Source organism: Nicrophorus vespilloides, unplaced genomic scaffold (genome assembly GCF_001412225.1).
Source record: "Nicrophorus vespilloides isolate i.1.1-1 unplaced genomic scaffold, Nicve_v1.0, whole genome shotgun sequence".
NCBI classification, from domain to species: Eukaryota; Metazoa; Arthropoda; class Insecta; order Coleoptera; family Silphidae; genus Nicrophorus; species Nicrophorus vespilloides.
In genome coordinates this window covers 197,128-212,333 of record NW_017099220.1, presented here as the reverse complement: position 1 = coordinate 212,333, position 15,206 = coordinate 197,128, and the positions used below count along the sequence as shown (strand labels likewise).

Here is a 15,206-nt window from a genome sequence, read left to right as displayed (position 1 = left end):
AATAATGTTTAACTAATTAACTAATAAATGTAAATTTGGTGGCTTTCTAAAAATTTAATAATTTCTTTTTTAATAATTAAAAAATGCACTCACCCTCACTCGACACTTGTTGAGTTAATACTGACGAAGGTATTATTCTTATAAAATATAGCTGACAAAATAATGATAAAATTTATTTGTTATTTCTTTGTATCGCGCCAGATTCTAAGTGCTTACAACGCACCAAATAATCAGAGTTGTTCTTACACACAACAGAAATTTGTATTTACAAAACAATTAATTCAGAATAGGCGGAAAGACTTAGGTCGATAGCCCTTTGGTTACAATTGTGACTAATAAAGATTATAATTATTAATTCAGAATATTACAATTAGCGTGTGTGGAATATTAATATTGCAGCAATACAACAAAATTTAACATTTCCATAGTTTCCTAACTTTTACATTAAAAAAATATTTTTTCAAATTTGACTGCTTATTATACATAAACGGTAACAGCTGTAAATCTGGTTGTATACTCAAATTAAAGCATGTTAATTAGGCTTCAATTTTAGTAAATTCAATTATAATTGAAAGTGTAGTTATTGAGAAATATAATGAAACAAAAAGATATTGCTTTTATTAAAGTTTTTTTTTCAAATTTGTCAGCTTATAACACAAATACAGTTAAAGCTACACTTATATTTGTGATTGTTGTGTATAAATTGATACGTAAATTTGACAGCTTATGACATATTTATGCGTGATTCTTTAATAATACATTGAAAGGTAAATATACAGGATTAAAAAGATCAAATTTGACACCTGGATAATGGTGGTAATATTAAAATATTTGGCAGTACACTCAAATTAAATCATTTATTTAATTTCTCTTAGCACATTTACCTTCTATGTACAACAAAGTTATGAAGAAACAATCAAATAAATTTATGGAATTATTTTATTATTTTGTTTATTTTATTATATAAGAGCAAACCACTATATCTCGATATCTTAATAATTAGTAAATTTTATTATTTTTTATAAATATTTTTATATTTATATATGTTTTCACATGATGAATATTTCCAAATAATTTGTTTTAAAATTTAAAAAAATAATAATAATTCATAATTCATATCAGGTCACAACTGAAAAAACCATTATATAATATATTTATATAATAAAGGTTTTCATAAATTCAAAATAAAGGAAATGAATCATTGTTTAGAAAACAAATTTATCTTGAATAAAACAATAAATTTGATTATTTAGTGCAGAATAAGCATCAATTATCCGGCGCGGGGCACCAAAAGAAACACATATTTATATTTTCTTGCAAAACCATCATTTTTTTATCGAGGATATTATATAAAAGCGGACATCAGAAAATCAGTATTAGTTCATCATGTGAAGAGTGATCAGTGCATTTGTTCATATAACATTTTTGAACACCATATATTTACATACAGGTTTGTAAGCTTTTCTTACTAAATTTGAAACTCTCTTTTTACGTGCTATATCACAAGAAAAAATTTGTAAATTATATATAAATAAAATTATTCTTAGAAAAATGAAAATACAACTTAATACTTACATTTTTCTAATCTAACTTTAGTATAAGTTTGTATCACTGTTTCCTGTTCAACATTAAATAAGCCATAAGTACAATTTGAGGTGTAAATTAGGGCAAATTAAATGAAAAAAAATAAGAATAAATTTTGTAAACATAATAATTTTTACTTACGTGCGTATTTGGTTGTCTATCTTGAGAAGTAAATTGAATCAACAAAGCTCCTTTTCTTATATCTTATACTTGAGAATCCGTAAGATGTTTGCTAAAATAATATGAAAATAATGATCATACATTAAATAATAATCAATTTTAGTACTTAATCGGTGATACCCGGCGCATCCACCACTCATTGGCTGTAAACTCAATTAATGATGTCCAATTGCTTGATTTTGCATACCTATAATTGAAATGTACAATTGTTCGATTATCTATCGCTTCCCCACCCTTATTTTTCAATACGACAATATTCCCCACTTTTTGTATTATTTTATGGCCCCCACTTTACTTAGACCCTAACTCTACTTCCACTCCCGTGCGATTAAATATAACTCAGTACGATTTTATCGTGAATCACTTCAGCTTAAAAATCGTCTGTGAATCATAATTATTGAGAGTGAGTACATTTTTTTATTTAAATTACACTTTTTTGAGTAAAAACTTTCAGAAAAATCGATAGATCTTTTACGTTTTTTCCTAAATGGTTTGCCATCACTAGTCTAGGTCTTAGACAATGTATAGAATTGCAAGATTAATCATGGAAGAACCAATTAAATATAATCATGAAATCTATAATCCAAAGATTATTCTAATTAAACTTATTTATTAAACTTATGAATCAAAATCGCTGTACTTTTCCATATTTATTAAATTACATTGTCAAATGATCCGATGAAATATTTATTAGTGAAAGATCATCTTTCCGTCTTGAGTATTAACTTAAAAAATTTGAAGCATTTTGTCAACAGACAAATCGACAAAACTCTAATTACAGTTTACAAATGATAGCGAAAAAAATACTTTTCTAAACATTGAATCACCAGACTAGGTATGAATAATCTGATGTTTATTGTTTATATTCCACCTCCTTCAAATCAGGAATCGCTATTTGTGTCCTCAGATTTCCTTATTAATAAGACCACTGCCAAGTAAGAAGTATCAGTTATTTAGTGAGGTTGGTGCTACGTAGGATTATGGCTCAAAGTCGAAAGAAGTCTGCGAAGTACAACATGGCTGGTCCATCCCAGAATAAGAACAGTGAAATTTATAATATGGATGAAGAAAGGTAACAAGTTAACATTATAAATATTAGTATTTAAGTTTTTTCGATTCGTTATAGCCCGGACACCCCCGTTTTGCAATACTACAAGGTATTCTCTGATATACCAGCTGCTCCTCTTCAAGATGATGCCGAAGAGATCAATAAAGAAACTAGAATCTTTTTCAATATTAAGGGTAAGTTTTCAATAGTCTTTATATTTATGATTTATTAATATTTCAAATCGCTTTAAGGTTCAACTTCCATGCTTTTCTCTAAGCCATCTAAAACTTTAGGAGACATGGTTACGCCACCGGCGCCGCCTTCAACTCCAGTGTGCTCTTCTACTTGCGGCAACGAAGATAACAAATGTGATTTCAGCTCCGATGAGGAAAGTAATGAGCCAATCTCTCCGGAAGAACTTTTGAAACAACTTCCTTCCAGAGGATATTTGTTGGGTGAGTTAAAGAAATTATATTAGTTAACTGAAATTTACAAATTGAATCATTTCAGATAAAGCTGCCGCTTTCACTGGTGTTATCACCAGGAGCAAATCTAAGATGTTTAAAGGTAAATTTAAAATCATTTTCTGGTAATAATTTTCAAGCTTCTGCAATCTTAAATTTAGAAAAGGAGAAAATCTATACTGGTATCATCAAGCCCAAGAAGAACAACATTGTTAACAAATGTGTTAACAATGTCATGAATAAGTTTCGAATGCAACGGGAAGATTTCTACGAGCCTAAGAAGTAATAAGATTTCTTAATTGCCGAAGCTCCACAAAGATTACCATTATATTCTTCAAAATTATTGCTATTTTTTAAAATTGGTTGATTATTCGTTTATATTTATATTCCATAAACTTTTGTTGGAAAATATGCAAAATTGAAATTTTCAAATATTATCTTAAGTTATTTCAAAATTGAATTTGGAAAAAGTTGAAAAAATTTAAGTTTTATCTATATAGAAAAATATTTCATAAACTTGTTTTGGAGAAATTTACAATATATTCTCCATCATTTCTTATATATTCCAACAAGAGTCTTTTATATACTTTAGTTAAAAAAAATAATTATATTTACTTTAATTTTTTTTATAAATGTCTTTAAATTTGTCAAAATTTTCTATATTTTTTTAAGTCTTTCCAACAAGTTTTCTATAAATAAGTAATATCAGTATTCAAACAAATCAGTATTTAACTTAAATTTTGTAGTTTATATCTCAAGAATGTGATTTTTAGTTAATTTGTATTAATACAAACATTAGTATTCAAACTTGATTTTTTTTAATTTTACTTTATATAAAATGAATCCATTGAACGTTCTACTTTTATTAGTAGACACAAGGTTACCTTTTATATTCAATATATTTTTTATATCAATTATATTATAAACATTGTTGTATTCAATAAAAATGATTCTAAATCTTTGTGTCTTTTATGTAAATCCAACAATTCTGCAACCAAACAAACACATACAGAACGGATTACAAAACAATTTGAAAATACTACTTTTCGTTAATTATACAACAAATACATTTCATTATTAATACTCAAAATTATAACAATTAAAAAATTAAACTACACTATAAACAATAATAGAAAATGAGTGATGTGGGTAGCCAATATTTCTTTGAAATTTGCTTTGTTCCATTGTTTTTTTTTGTAGTTTGCACCGGTGATTATGCAAATCCAATTGATATTATAATTTAAATTCAAATTACCAATTACTTTATTGATTTTTTAACAAGTAGCGACAAAATTGTTGAACTTGCAGTTCAGCGATGAGACGTTAGATGGCCATGGATATAGTGGATGATTTTTAAATATTTAAAAACTTTCAAAGGGAAGATTTAACAAAATTAGGTATCGCTGCATTGGATTAGAACATTGATATCCAAAAATAGAACTCATATGGCAACACATATTCCACTTTGTATCTATTGCGGAATACCAATGATTGTAGGTAATAATGAAATTATTATTATTATTATTTTTGATAAATCATATAAGATGTTTATAATGAAATTAATCTGTTCACTTATATCAGTGGAATATAAATTAATTTATTTAGATAAAGAACATCACTTGACTCATTACAAACATTATACATTTCAACGCACGTTTGAGCTAATATCTTATTGGACTTTTGGACATGATATATTTATTTAAATGAATATATTTTTTATGAAAAACAGAAAACGTGATGATTGTAACGCAACAATATTTTGTTTGGATGAGGAAAACAAATGAAAATGTAATCATTTTGAGGCAGGTCAAAAGCAATCATGTTGTTTATTAACAGTGGTTAATTAAGAATTTAATTATGAATACATTTCCGAAATCAAATGACAGGACTCCTGTAGCAATGGAAACTTCGACTTTGATTGGTGAGGAATCATCAGTATAAAAGCAGGTCAGAATTAATCACACGATTACATTTGGAGTTACATTTTATTTATTGAATGTGTTTATAGGTTTTGGACATTGAGTAACAGTTGCCAAAATTTCTCAATTATTATCAACCGGAGTACACATTCCTCTGATTAATTCAATTAGACCGTAATGAATCAGCAATTCGGGGCGACAAGATGAAATGGTGGTCTATAGTTTGCGGCGGATCTATCGAGTCCAAAGAATCGACGAGTAATATTTAATTGATATTTCATCAGATAGTGGACATAGAATTGCGAAGTTAAAGGGCAAATGATTAGGTTTCTCCTATCGCCCAATTTTTTCTTTCCTTTTTTTTCCTCGCACGATTTGATTAGAGCAGTTCCGTGTTCGAGGTTCCGTGTAAAGATTAATTGAAGAAGAGAAGAAGAAAAAAAATTAATAAGAACGCAGCTGCGATGCGAAGCGTAGAAGGCTTGTGTGAGGATAGTTGGATGGTGTGTATCTTGGTCAATAGCCTTTATGCGTATATGTAAATTGTCCTTATCGCGGATTGGATTCAAAATAATATTTTCGCTGTTGACACAATCTGCGCGTGGAATTTGATATGTCGGAATGTAAACATCGAGGATACCCCTTCTATGTTGTTGATATTTTTTTTAATAATTCTTTTCTTTTTGTTTTTTAGTTTTCTTTTCAAGATTCCGTCTCAAATATTGGTTATTGGACTTTTTTCATGGTTTCCGAGTATTCGGATCGCTCGGGTCACAGATCAAGGAATTTTCAGGCATTCTTGTGTCTTCGATAACGAGCTATAATTATATTAATAAGATGGCCGAGCCGTGGAAAAAATGAAACTCCTTATCTATACAAATATCCGCGTGCGCCCCAATTTATGTATATATATGTTTTTTTTGTTTTATTCTGTTAATTTTTATTGTTTGTCTATCATTCTAGATACCAGTTCGCGGAAATGAATCATGTAATCTCTGCGCACGGGTACTGCTGATGGTATCTGGTCCGAGATCTAGATTTAGGTTCAATGTATCGTGTTATTCTTGCGCTCCTCTTGGTTGTCACGAGCCATCCGACTTATCATCTCTCGCCTGTCGACTTGTCCAGAGTGCGGGTGGATTAATGACTCATATCAATCCTCTAAGGTTATATGACGATCCCGGATTTGTACTTTGCACCATTGAGTAACTAACGGCAACGCGAAACTTACGATGATCAGAAATAAACTCGTGGACAGGGAATTTCCCTGGAACTTATCCCCCGATTCCCGGGAGCATACACAGCGGTCCAGTTGATCATGATAAACACTTGTTTACTTTCTTCTGTTCATAAACATTCCAATCGAATTTTCGGCAATTAAGATGAAAATAGCCATCCGAATTGCGTTATCTTGTTTACAGCTTGTTTGCAGTAAAATGCAAAAACATAAAACAGCTCCAGAGGATATTCGCCAGCTGATACATTGCTTTGCGGAAGTTAATGAATCGCCATGCAAATATGTGCAGCCATGATGCAGTGTATCCTTCATAAGATCATTATTATTGTTATTAATTTAATGCTTTTTTAGCTGTGATCTACACATTCTTTTCGGGAGAGATGCTTGGTAAGGTTGAGTAGTCTAGTTCCGATAGAGATACAGGTTCAAGGTTCAGTTCTATCATCCACTAAAGAAATGTTTATTTTAAAAGAGTGGGGAACTCTCTCTCTCGGAAAGACTGCGTTTTAAGAGTGCAGTAGATCATTTTGAAATCGTTACACATTTTATTTACGAGCGTCTGTAGTGGTACATGTATAAAAATAACAATAGCGCCCGTTGTAAACAAAATGTCTAGTGTCAGTTTGGTTGTTCTGTCTGTGCTAGTATTTGCAAGTGCCGGCCATTCGGCCACTGGACATAGGCATTTGCGCTCCGTTTTCGGTGCAATTTTTGATGCTAGACCTGTGGTCAGTATCGAGCCTCCAGCAACCACTTGTGTTGGATGCTCCAAGAAGTATACGGTTGTAGAAGCAGAAAACCAGTATACGATCCCGGAAACTGAACACTACAGCGTCACCGAGCAGGAATTTACGGCTCTACGGATAGAGTACATAAAAAATCAAATCCTGAAGAAGCTGAGGCTGAAGGAGAAGCCTCAAGTTTCCATGGCTCATCTTCCGCAACCAGTGACTGAAAACGAATCTATACTTCAACAGTTGGACGAGTTTACTGAAAATAGATACTCTGATGACTTTTATGGTAAAACCACTCAGGCTATCATTTTTCCATTCGAAGGTAATTTCTTAAATTTTCCATTAAAAAATATTGTTAAATTGGAATTTTCTTATAGATGAAGCGCGATGTGTTAGGAAAATTCGACATCCTTCAGCTTGTATTCCATTCCAAATGCCAACCGACATCCACGCATCTGATGTGAGTTCTGCTGAGCTTTGGTTCTACAAAGACGCTGATATACTCGATGACCACAATCAAACATTTGTAATATCAGAGGTGGCACATTGGGATACGAATAAGAGTTTCCAAAAGAACAAGCCTATAGCCATCCACGAGACCAATCTAAATAGTAAGCAGTTTTCTTATAAATCGATTAAAGTTGTTTGTTTAAAATTTCTAATGTATTTTAGTGGGATGGTTGAAAATTGACGTAGCGTATGTGGTGAAGAACTGGTTGGAGTATCAGGACTCTCCTACGCACGCCATCAACGTCGCATGTAAAACATGCGGAATGGACATTCATAAATCTCCTGTCTCCTTTAAACCGGCCCTTAAACCCTTTCTTGTGATCTACACCCACTCGCAGCAACGCAGGACACAGCATCGTCGTACTAAGCGACAAATCAATTGTGGTCCAGGTGTCAACGAATGCTGTAGAGAAAGCTTGTATGTTTCCTTCGCGGAAATCGGTTGGGATGACTGGATCATACAGCCTGCAGGATACAATGCGTACTTCTGCAAGGGTTCCTGTGCAACAGCAGCCTCAGTTACTCTAAGCGCCACACAGCACAATTCCATTTTACATGTAAGTATATCTTTTGCGTATTACTCAGTGACCTCTAAGCCTTATCAACGATCCCCCCTCTCAGTGTATTATTCATGTGATAAAGATTATTTATCAAAGGAATTTCTCTTTCCAGAAAGTTATGTACGGCACCAACCGGAACTCAGCTCAGAAACTGGAATTGACACCTTGCTGCGCTGCAACGCAATTCCAACCACTGCAACTATTGTTCATGGACAATAACAAGACCATCACAACGAAACTTCTGTCAAATATGATCGTCGATTCCTGTGGATGCATGTAATGTAGCTCTAAATCTTAGCAGTATTTCAAAGAAAACGGTGATTTATAATTATTTAAGTAACTTTTTGCGTTACTAAACCCACTTCCCAATCATAGTCTACTTTCTGCTATTTCTAGAGTCATTTAATTGCAGTTACCAATTTTTGTTTTCTTGTTTTCTATATAAATTTTATGTTTTCTTTTGAGTGAGAGTTCTTTTTGACCTTTGAGTGTAAACATTCAAATGTTCTGCAGCGAATGTACACTGCGTAAATGTACCTGTTGAATGTCGATGTCAAAATAGCGAATAATGATTTATTTATTGTTTAATTTTAAGATGCCATATTATTTATCTCGATTTGTATTAAACTAATTTTTATATTCCTTATAATGTACTTGTTTAATTCCAAATATCTCCGATTTAGCCATTAAACATTTTTTTTGTATTTAGATATATTATTTTAATTAATAAAATATGTACATAGACTAATTTATTATTGTTTTATCTTAGACTACTAATATTTTGTACTCGATGGTATCTTTGAAATTATGTATTATAACATAAATTTTTATCTAATATAGAATTTTAGATTTACTCTAATGAAGTTATTTTCAATTTAAGATAAATCGTATTAATTTCATTTTGAACGATTTCAAATCTTATTGTAAATTAAACGAATAACTAGAGAGTAGAAAACTTCTGAATCTTAACTACAATGAGAATTGTATAATAGTCCAGGTAGACTGGATATTCTCGAAATAATTTTCGCAACAACCTTTGAAAAAATGTCAACAAATGTCAATGTAAAAACTTATATTTTTATTTACATATATAGATTATTTTTTGGCCATTTCGATCATCGACCGAAGTCTTTCTATCCGTATTGCGTTTTATTATTTTGGATATTTGTAGATAGGATTGCTCTCAATTAAAATCAGTTATTTTTTTTTTAATTATTTTTATTATTTTTTTTACATTTTTGGAATGCTAATAAATATTATATCGGGGGTCGCTTTGAATTTTAAACTCAGTTCCTGTAGCAGTTATCAGGGACTTCCATCTTGAGGGACTTGTGAACAGCCTTTTGGCTGAAATCTGGGTTGGCGCCCTTTTGGATTTGGTTCCTCCACATTTCAGAGACATTTGTCCTTGGGACACAGTGGACTTCCACGGACTTGCCAATCATCTTGTTGTGGCGGCAAGAGATGTTGCAAGATGGGATTGAACGAACAGAGAAGCAGATCTCGTTATCATCTTCACGTTCGACATAGCGAGTTTGGTGCTTGGTGCAGCTGTTGCTGTTGGTGCTGTGGCTTTGGTGGTTGTTAGACTTGTGGCTCAATGGTTGAGAAACACGTCCAGCATCAATGTCGGAAATGACGTTAGCGTAGATGACTTCTTGTCTGAAGCATGGAGACTTCTGGGCACGGGAATGGAATTCTTGGTTATGTCCCTTACGTTCAATGGTGTAGGTGGCGGCGAATTCACGTGGATCGCGGAGGATGCAGTTCCTTGGGGTAAGGAAATCGTCAGATTTTTCACCGGTGAAAGTACCGCAAAGACCACGGACGGATCCACGGAATTTGTTGTCAACAACAGTAAGCTTGACGCGTTCACCATCGTAGATGATGTAGTAGTTGTCTTCGAGTTCGATCTTAACCTCATCGTTTGGAAGACCATATACCTTGATCAAACCACCTTCAACAACGGTAACTTGTTTGATGTTGTATTGGATTTGCTTTCCATTGATGGTGATCTTGGCGCATGGACCGGAACGTTGTCCCTGAGGTTGGATGTCGACCTCGACCAATTGAGCTTGGGTGCGGGCGTTGCGCAGAGTAATTTTAACTTCCTTTCCGTGTCCAGATTTGTCGTCGCGGACGAAAACAGCGTGTTGCTCAGTTTGAAGTTCCTCTTGTTGTTCTTGGTGCTTTTGTTGATGGTGATGAACCCTGGCGAAAGTTGGGACGTATTGCATCATAACGGTCCAGGAGTTTCCAAGATTGATTGGATAGGTCTTGTTGTCAAGAGTGTTAGCAGCATTCTTGTCAACAACGCAGAATGCTGGTAAAAAAAGATTAAATGTTTGAAAAAAATCTCTGGTGTAATGTGTATTATATAATACTTACGCAAGAAGGTATCGTAGCCAAGGATTTCGCTCATAACGCGTTGCTTCTTAGTGAAAACTGGGTGACCAACAACGATTTTTTTAACCCATTTGTTCAAACGCACATTTTCGAAACGGGAGTTCATCTCTTGAGTTTTAAAGGAGACGTTGACGGCTTGGAAATCGGCATCAAAACGGGCTTCCATTTCAATTTGGTTTTCCTTAACATCGTTTTGTGGGTCGACTCTGTTCTCATCGAGGTTGTAGTATCCCATGTAACGAATAGCGTTGTATAACTTGTAGGTCATGTTGCGCATGTTTTGGCTCATGTTTTCAAATTGAACATGAACTTGGACACGATCTAAAAGGTTGGCCTCTTGGGTCATGTTAGCGCAAGCTGGAAGTTGGTAGTTTTCTTGTTCCATCTCACGGCGGCATTCTTGGGAGCGTGGGTGATTCTTCAAGAACCTTCTGCGACTCTCGCTCTTGTCGTATTGAGCATGAACGTTGATTTGGTTAGAGCTTTGCAAGTTTTTGCCGAAAACAAATTCAAATTGGGCGGTAACCTTTGGAGAGAAGTCCAAAGCATATTGGTAGTTGAGTCCGTTGGTGTTTGGAATGCGAGCCTTAACGGCGACAGCAAATTCGAATGGTTTGCATTCTTGGTGGTTTGCAGATTCTTTCTTTGCGAAGAAGAGAACGCGAGATTTGTCATCAACTAGACTCTTGGCGAAGGCAGCGGTAGCAGCATAATGAACCTTGTTGTGTCCATCAAACTGAACAGCCATATCGCAGGTGCAGATTTCAGCGTTTTTGATTCCAGAAGCAGCCATTTTGGAGAATTTGGCTTGACGGGCTTCAACTTCTTGAGGAAGGTTGTTGAATTCCTTAATGTTGATCTCGGTTTGTTGGCCTTCTTGTTCAGTCTTGTGTTGGAAAGCAAGACGGAGTTGAACTTTACGGGCAGAAGATTCGTTGGAGATGTATTTAACGTTGATGTCAGTGTACAAAATAGATTCGTCGTTCATTGGAGCCAAGAAGGCAGAAACCAAATCTTGACGGCTCAGTTGTTCGTAAACCCAACGGGCATCAAAGAATCTTTGTTCAGAGGTGTATTGAACACGGAAAGCCATACCAGTCTGCTTTCCGAAGAGTCCGTGGAATTGAGTTTGTGGCTGTTCTTGAGTGCGGATAACCTTAGTGTTGTGTTGCTTGGAAAGTGGTTCCAAGTTGAGGATGTTGTGTTTGGCGGTGTATGGCCAAGAGCTGTAGTGGAAGATTTGAGCATCTCTCTCTGGCTTGCTTGGTTGAAGTTCCATATTGATGTTTTGTTTCTTGATATCAACATTCAATTTAGATTTTAATGGAAGGTTGACTTGGACGTTCTTGTCGAAACCGCTGCTGTATTGTTGGTGATCGAAAGGAGTAATGAAACCAAATCTAGCTTGGATCTTGGTAGAAACAAGAGCGTGGATATCAGATTCAACGGAAACAGTTTCTGGCTTGTTGAGTTTATCTCCATTGCTGAAACGTGGTTGAGCTTGGGCACGGACTTGTCCTTGGATGCGGATGACAGTTGGGGCATCAAGAGTGTAGATGAATGGGAAGGCCATTTCAGTTGGGAAACTGATGGCGATTTCTTGGCTATTCCAAACTTTAGTGTATTGGATTTCTTTTCCATTGGCAAGAGATTCTTCGATGTCACGGAGAACTAAGAAATAATATAAATTAATAAAAGTTATTGGATATAGAGAATTTGATTACTAACCCCTTGGGATAAGTTCTACAGTGCGGTTGTTCAAGGTGAAGAAACGAGTGGCACCTCCGGAGAGTTGCAAATAGAATGAAGCTTCAAGTTGTTCGCGTTCACTGGTCTTCATGTTAAGCAATTTGGAGATAGATTCGCTGGACCATTGATTGTTTTGAGCTTGCTGGAAGTTCTGTTGCTGTTGCTTTTGTTGGTGTTGATGTTTTTGGGAAAGTCTTTCGCAGACATTGATAAGTTCATCGATGTTGGAAATCATATATTGGGTGTTAATGAGTTCATGCTTGGCTCCACCAAGAGTATTGCGGAGAGCGTAACTGATTCCTCTTGGAATAATGCTGTCACGGCTACCGAAAGATTGAATGTTTTGTATGTAGAACATGGACATTTCTTTTTGGACGAAACTGTGGAGGTTGTCCTTGGAGTATTGAGCTCCATAGTTTTTCTTGGTAAGAAGAGGTTCAGCAGAACGGGCATTATCAGCCAAAATTTTGTAATCTTGTCCTTCCAATGTAGCGGCACTACGAATGGCAGATTGAACAGCAGCGTTGACTTGTTCATGAGTATCAACGTTGGTGAATTGAGCCATACGTTGGAGCATGCTAGCTGGTGGGCAGGTACGCATGAGTTGGTAAACAGCAGCAACACGAATTTGTTCAAGTTCTCCTTGGTTTTGGTAAATCTTATACAAGACAGACCTGGCCTTGATCAGCTTAACCTTAACAAATTTATCTAAGGCGAGCACCATGTGGAAGCGTTGAAATTGGGAAACTTGCTTGTGTCCTTCAAGATATGGTTCGAAAATGGCAAGAATGGATTCGTGGGCAACGTTTCCAAGAGCACGGACGAAGACCAAGATCTTGTGGCTATCAGCGGATTGAATAGCTTGTTGAAGTTGTTGCTTCAATTCTGGGATAACTTCTTGTTCGACGAACCTCTTTCCACTCTCAGTACGGAATTTTCCGAAACTGTGAACTGGGAATTGGTTATGGGAAACATGTTTGTTAACGTAGACTTTGCGAACAAGGGTGGTGAAAGACAACAGTGCGGTGTCGTTGAGGATAGCTTGAGATTTGATTTGTTGTTCCTTGGTGGCAAGACGGAAGAAGGTACGCATGTATTCTTCAGTTGGTTGACGGACAGATTGGGCCATGGTGGAAATAATTTGAGCAGCTTCTTCGTAAGAGATTTTCTCAGTCTTGATCCATTGGTTGATGGTCAACAAAGCTGGGCCAGTGCCGCATTGGGCTATAGAGTCGCGGAACACAAACCAAGCTTCAGCTTTTGGTCCTTGAGTTTCCTTGGTGTAGAGTTGCTCAGCAACTTGTTCCATTTCCTTTTCAGTCATGATGCGATTAAGGGAGGTCAAAACAATGAATTTGGCCAGAGATTGCTCTTGGGCGATTTCTTCTGGTTTTTGCAATTCCTTTCCAATTTGTTGGGCCAACTTCTTGGCGCTTTCAACAGCATCAACTTGTTCAGATTTCTTGATGTTCTTTCCCTTGTACCCCATGGTGAATGGAAGAAGAGGGGATTGAGGTGGTTGACGCAATTCGGATTCTTCTTGGGCCCAACTTTCTTGAGATTCAACAGATTCAGATTGAGATTCTTCAGAATTGAACCTGAGAGAGCGTGGGGACCTGTAGTGTTGACGTTCTCCAGAAGAGTACATGAACTTTTGTTGTTGTTGTTGCTTGTTGCTTCCGAATGGGATGTTGAAAGTGTAAGTAAGAGAGTTAAGTTTTTGGCCATCATGGAGTTGTTCGAAGGAACTGGAGGCTTCTTGAACACGGGAAAGTGTGAGGTTCAAGTGGCTGACAACCATGCCTTTTTCTTGGCTGTTGAGAGTTGGACGCAAGATCATCTTGTTGGTAGAAGCGGAAGATTGGATGGTGAAGCGTTTCAAGTTTCCAGAGATGACGGCACGGCTGTTGGCGGAGCGAGTGAAGAAATCACCCATCTTGTTGGTATTTGGTTCGAAGCGACCCATGCTTCCAAGTCCGTAGTAATATCCAAGACGTTCCTCTCCGCGGCTGAAGTTCTTGCTCTTAACAACTTCGATGAATTCACCGTCGTTCTTAAGTTCTGGCATCGGGACGAGCCATGGTTGGGATTGCAAGACATATTCGGGCAGTGGAGAGATTTCGTACAAAGTTTCGTACTTGCCGGTCACGGTTTCTTCCATAGTTTTGAAAACAGCGCTGTCGGAATCAGCTTCTGGAAGTTGATTCATGTGGCTGTTGACAACATTTTCGCCTTGCACATCAAGTTGAATTTGGCTGACAAAACTCTTGATGATGTTAGATTCCCAGGTTTGTACATCCTTGCTGACAACGATGGCGCGAACGACACCGTTTTGCATTTGGATTTCGAAGGGCTTGTCGCAGAGTGGCAATTGCTGGTATTGCAATTTGGACTCTGGGATTTCGCTCTTCCATCCGTTCTTAAGGTGGGAGTGCACTTGGGAGTATTTGGCATCGACGATCTTAGCCATCAACTTGCCTTCGCTTTGCGGGCGGATGACCAAGTTGCCCTTCATAACAATTCCGGAGAATTCGTTAGCGACGTCTTGCAAGCCGGTAAGAGTACGTCCTTGTACTTTGTAGACGTACTCCTTGTTGTTTTGCCATCCATGGTTGTTGGAGGCAGCGGCAAGGCCGACTAAAGAAATATATTTAATAGTTACAAATTTAATTGTTATTTAATGATGTTTCAGACTTACCGAGACAGCAGAGGAGGATTCGTGACCACATCTTGGACTTGATCGGTCTTAGAAGTGTGCCTTTCTGATTCCTTCGCAATCCTTTTATATGAAAATAATACTGCCATTCAGCAATTC

At 35.9% G+C, this 15,206-nt stretch overlaps 2 protein-coding genes across 2 annotated transcripts; one reads left to right on the top strand and one right to left on the bottom strand.

The window, feature by feature from the left end:
- Positions 1 to 5,889: 5,889 nt before the first annotated feature.
- On the top strand, positions 5,890 to 8,700 carry LOC108564216 (growth/differentiation factor 8-like; the record flags this gene model as incomplete). The annotated part of the gene is given in 4 exon segments (XM_017923177.1): positions 5,890 to 7,488; positions 7,544 to 7,777; positions 7,839 to 8,233; positions 8,349 to 8,700. Coding segments are annotated over 4 exon segments (1,245 nt in total). The 3' UTR covers positions 8,517 to 8,700.
- A 748-nt stretch (positions 8,701 to 9,448) lies between these two features.
- LOC108564206 (vitellogenin-like) lies at positions 9,449 to 15,190 on the bottom strand. The gene is made up of 4 exons (XM_017923161.1): positions 15,090 to 15,190; positions 12,371 to 15,028; positions 10,625 to 12,313; positions 9,449 to 10,559 (listed from the first exon to the last, which is right to left on the bottom strand). Exons 1-4 carry the CDS (start codon positions 15,118 to 15,120, stop codon positions 9,523 to 9,525), a joined length of 5,415 nt encoding a protein of 1,804 aa, XP_017778650.1. The 5' UTR covers positions 15,121 to 15,190; the 3' UTR covers positions 9,449 to 9,522.
- Positions 15,191 to 15,206: the final 16 nt, after the last annotated feature.

Coding starts and splice junctions, on each gene's coding strand:
- LOC108564206 (XM_017923161.1), bottom strand. CDS start 15,120: ATGTGGTCACGAATCCTCCTCTGCTGTCTCG. Junction 15,029..15,089: donor AATCCTCCTCTGCTGTCTCG/GTAAGTCTGAAA, acceptor ATATTTCTTTAG/TCGGCCTTGCCGCTGCCTCC. Junction 12,314..12,370: donor TGTAGAACTTATCCCAAGGG/GTTAGTAATCAA, acceptor ATTATTTCTTAG/TTCTCCGTGACATCGAAGAA.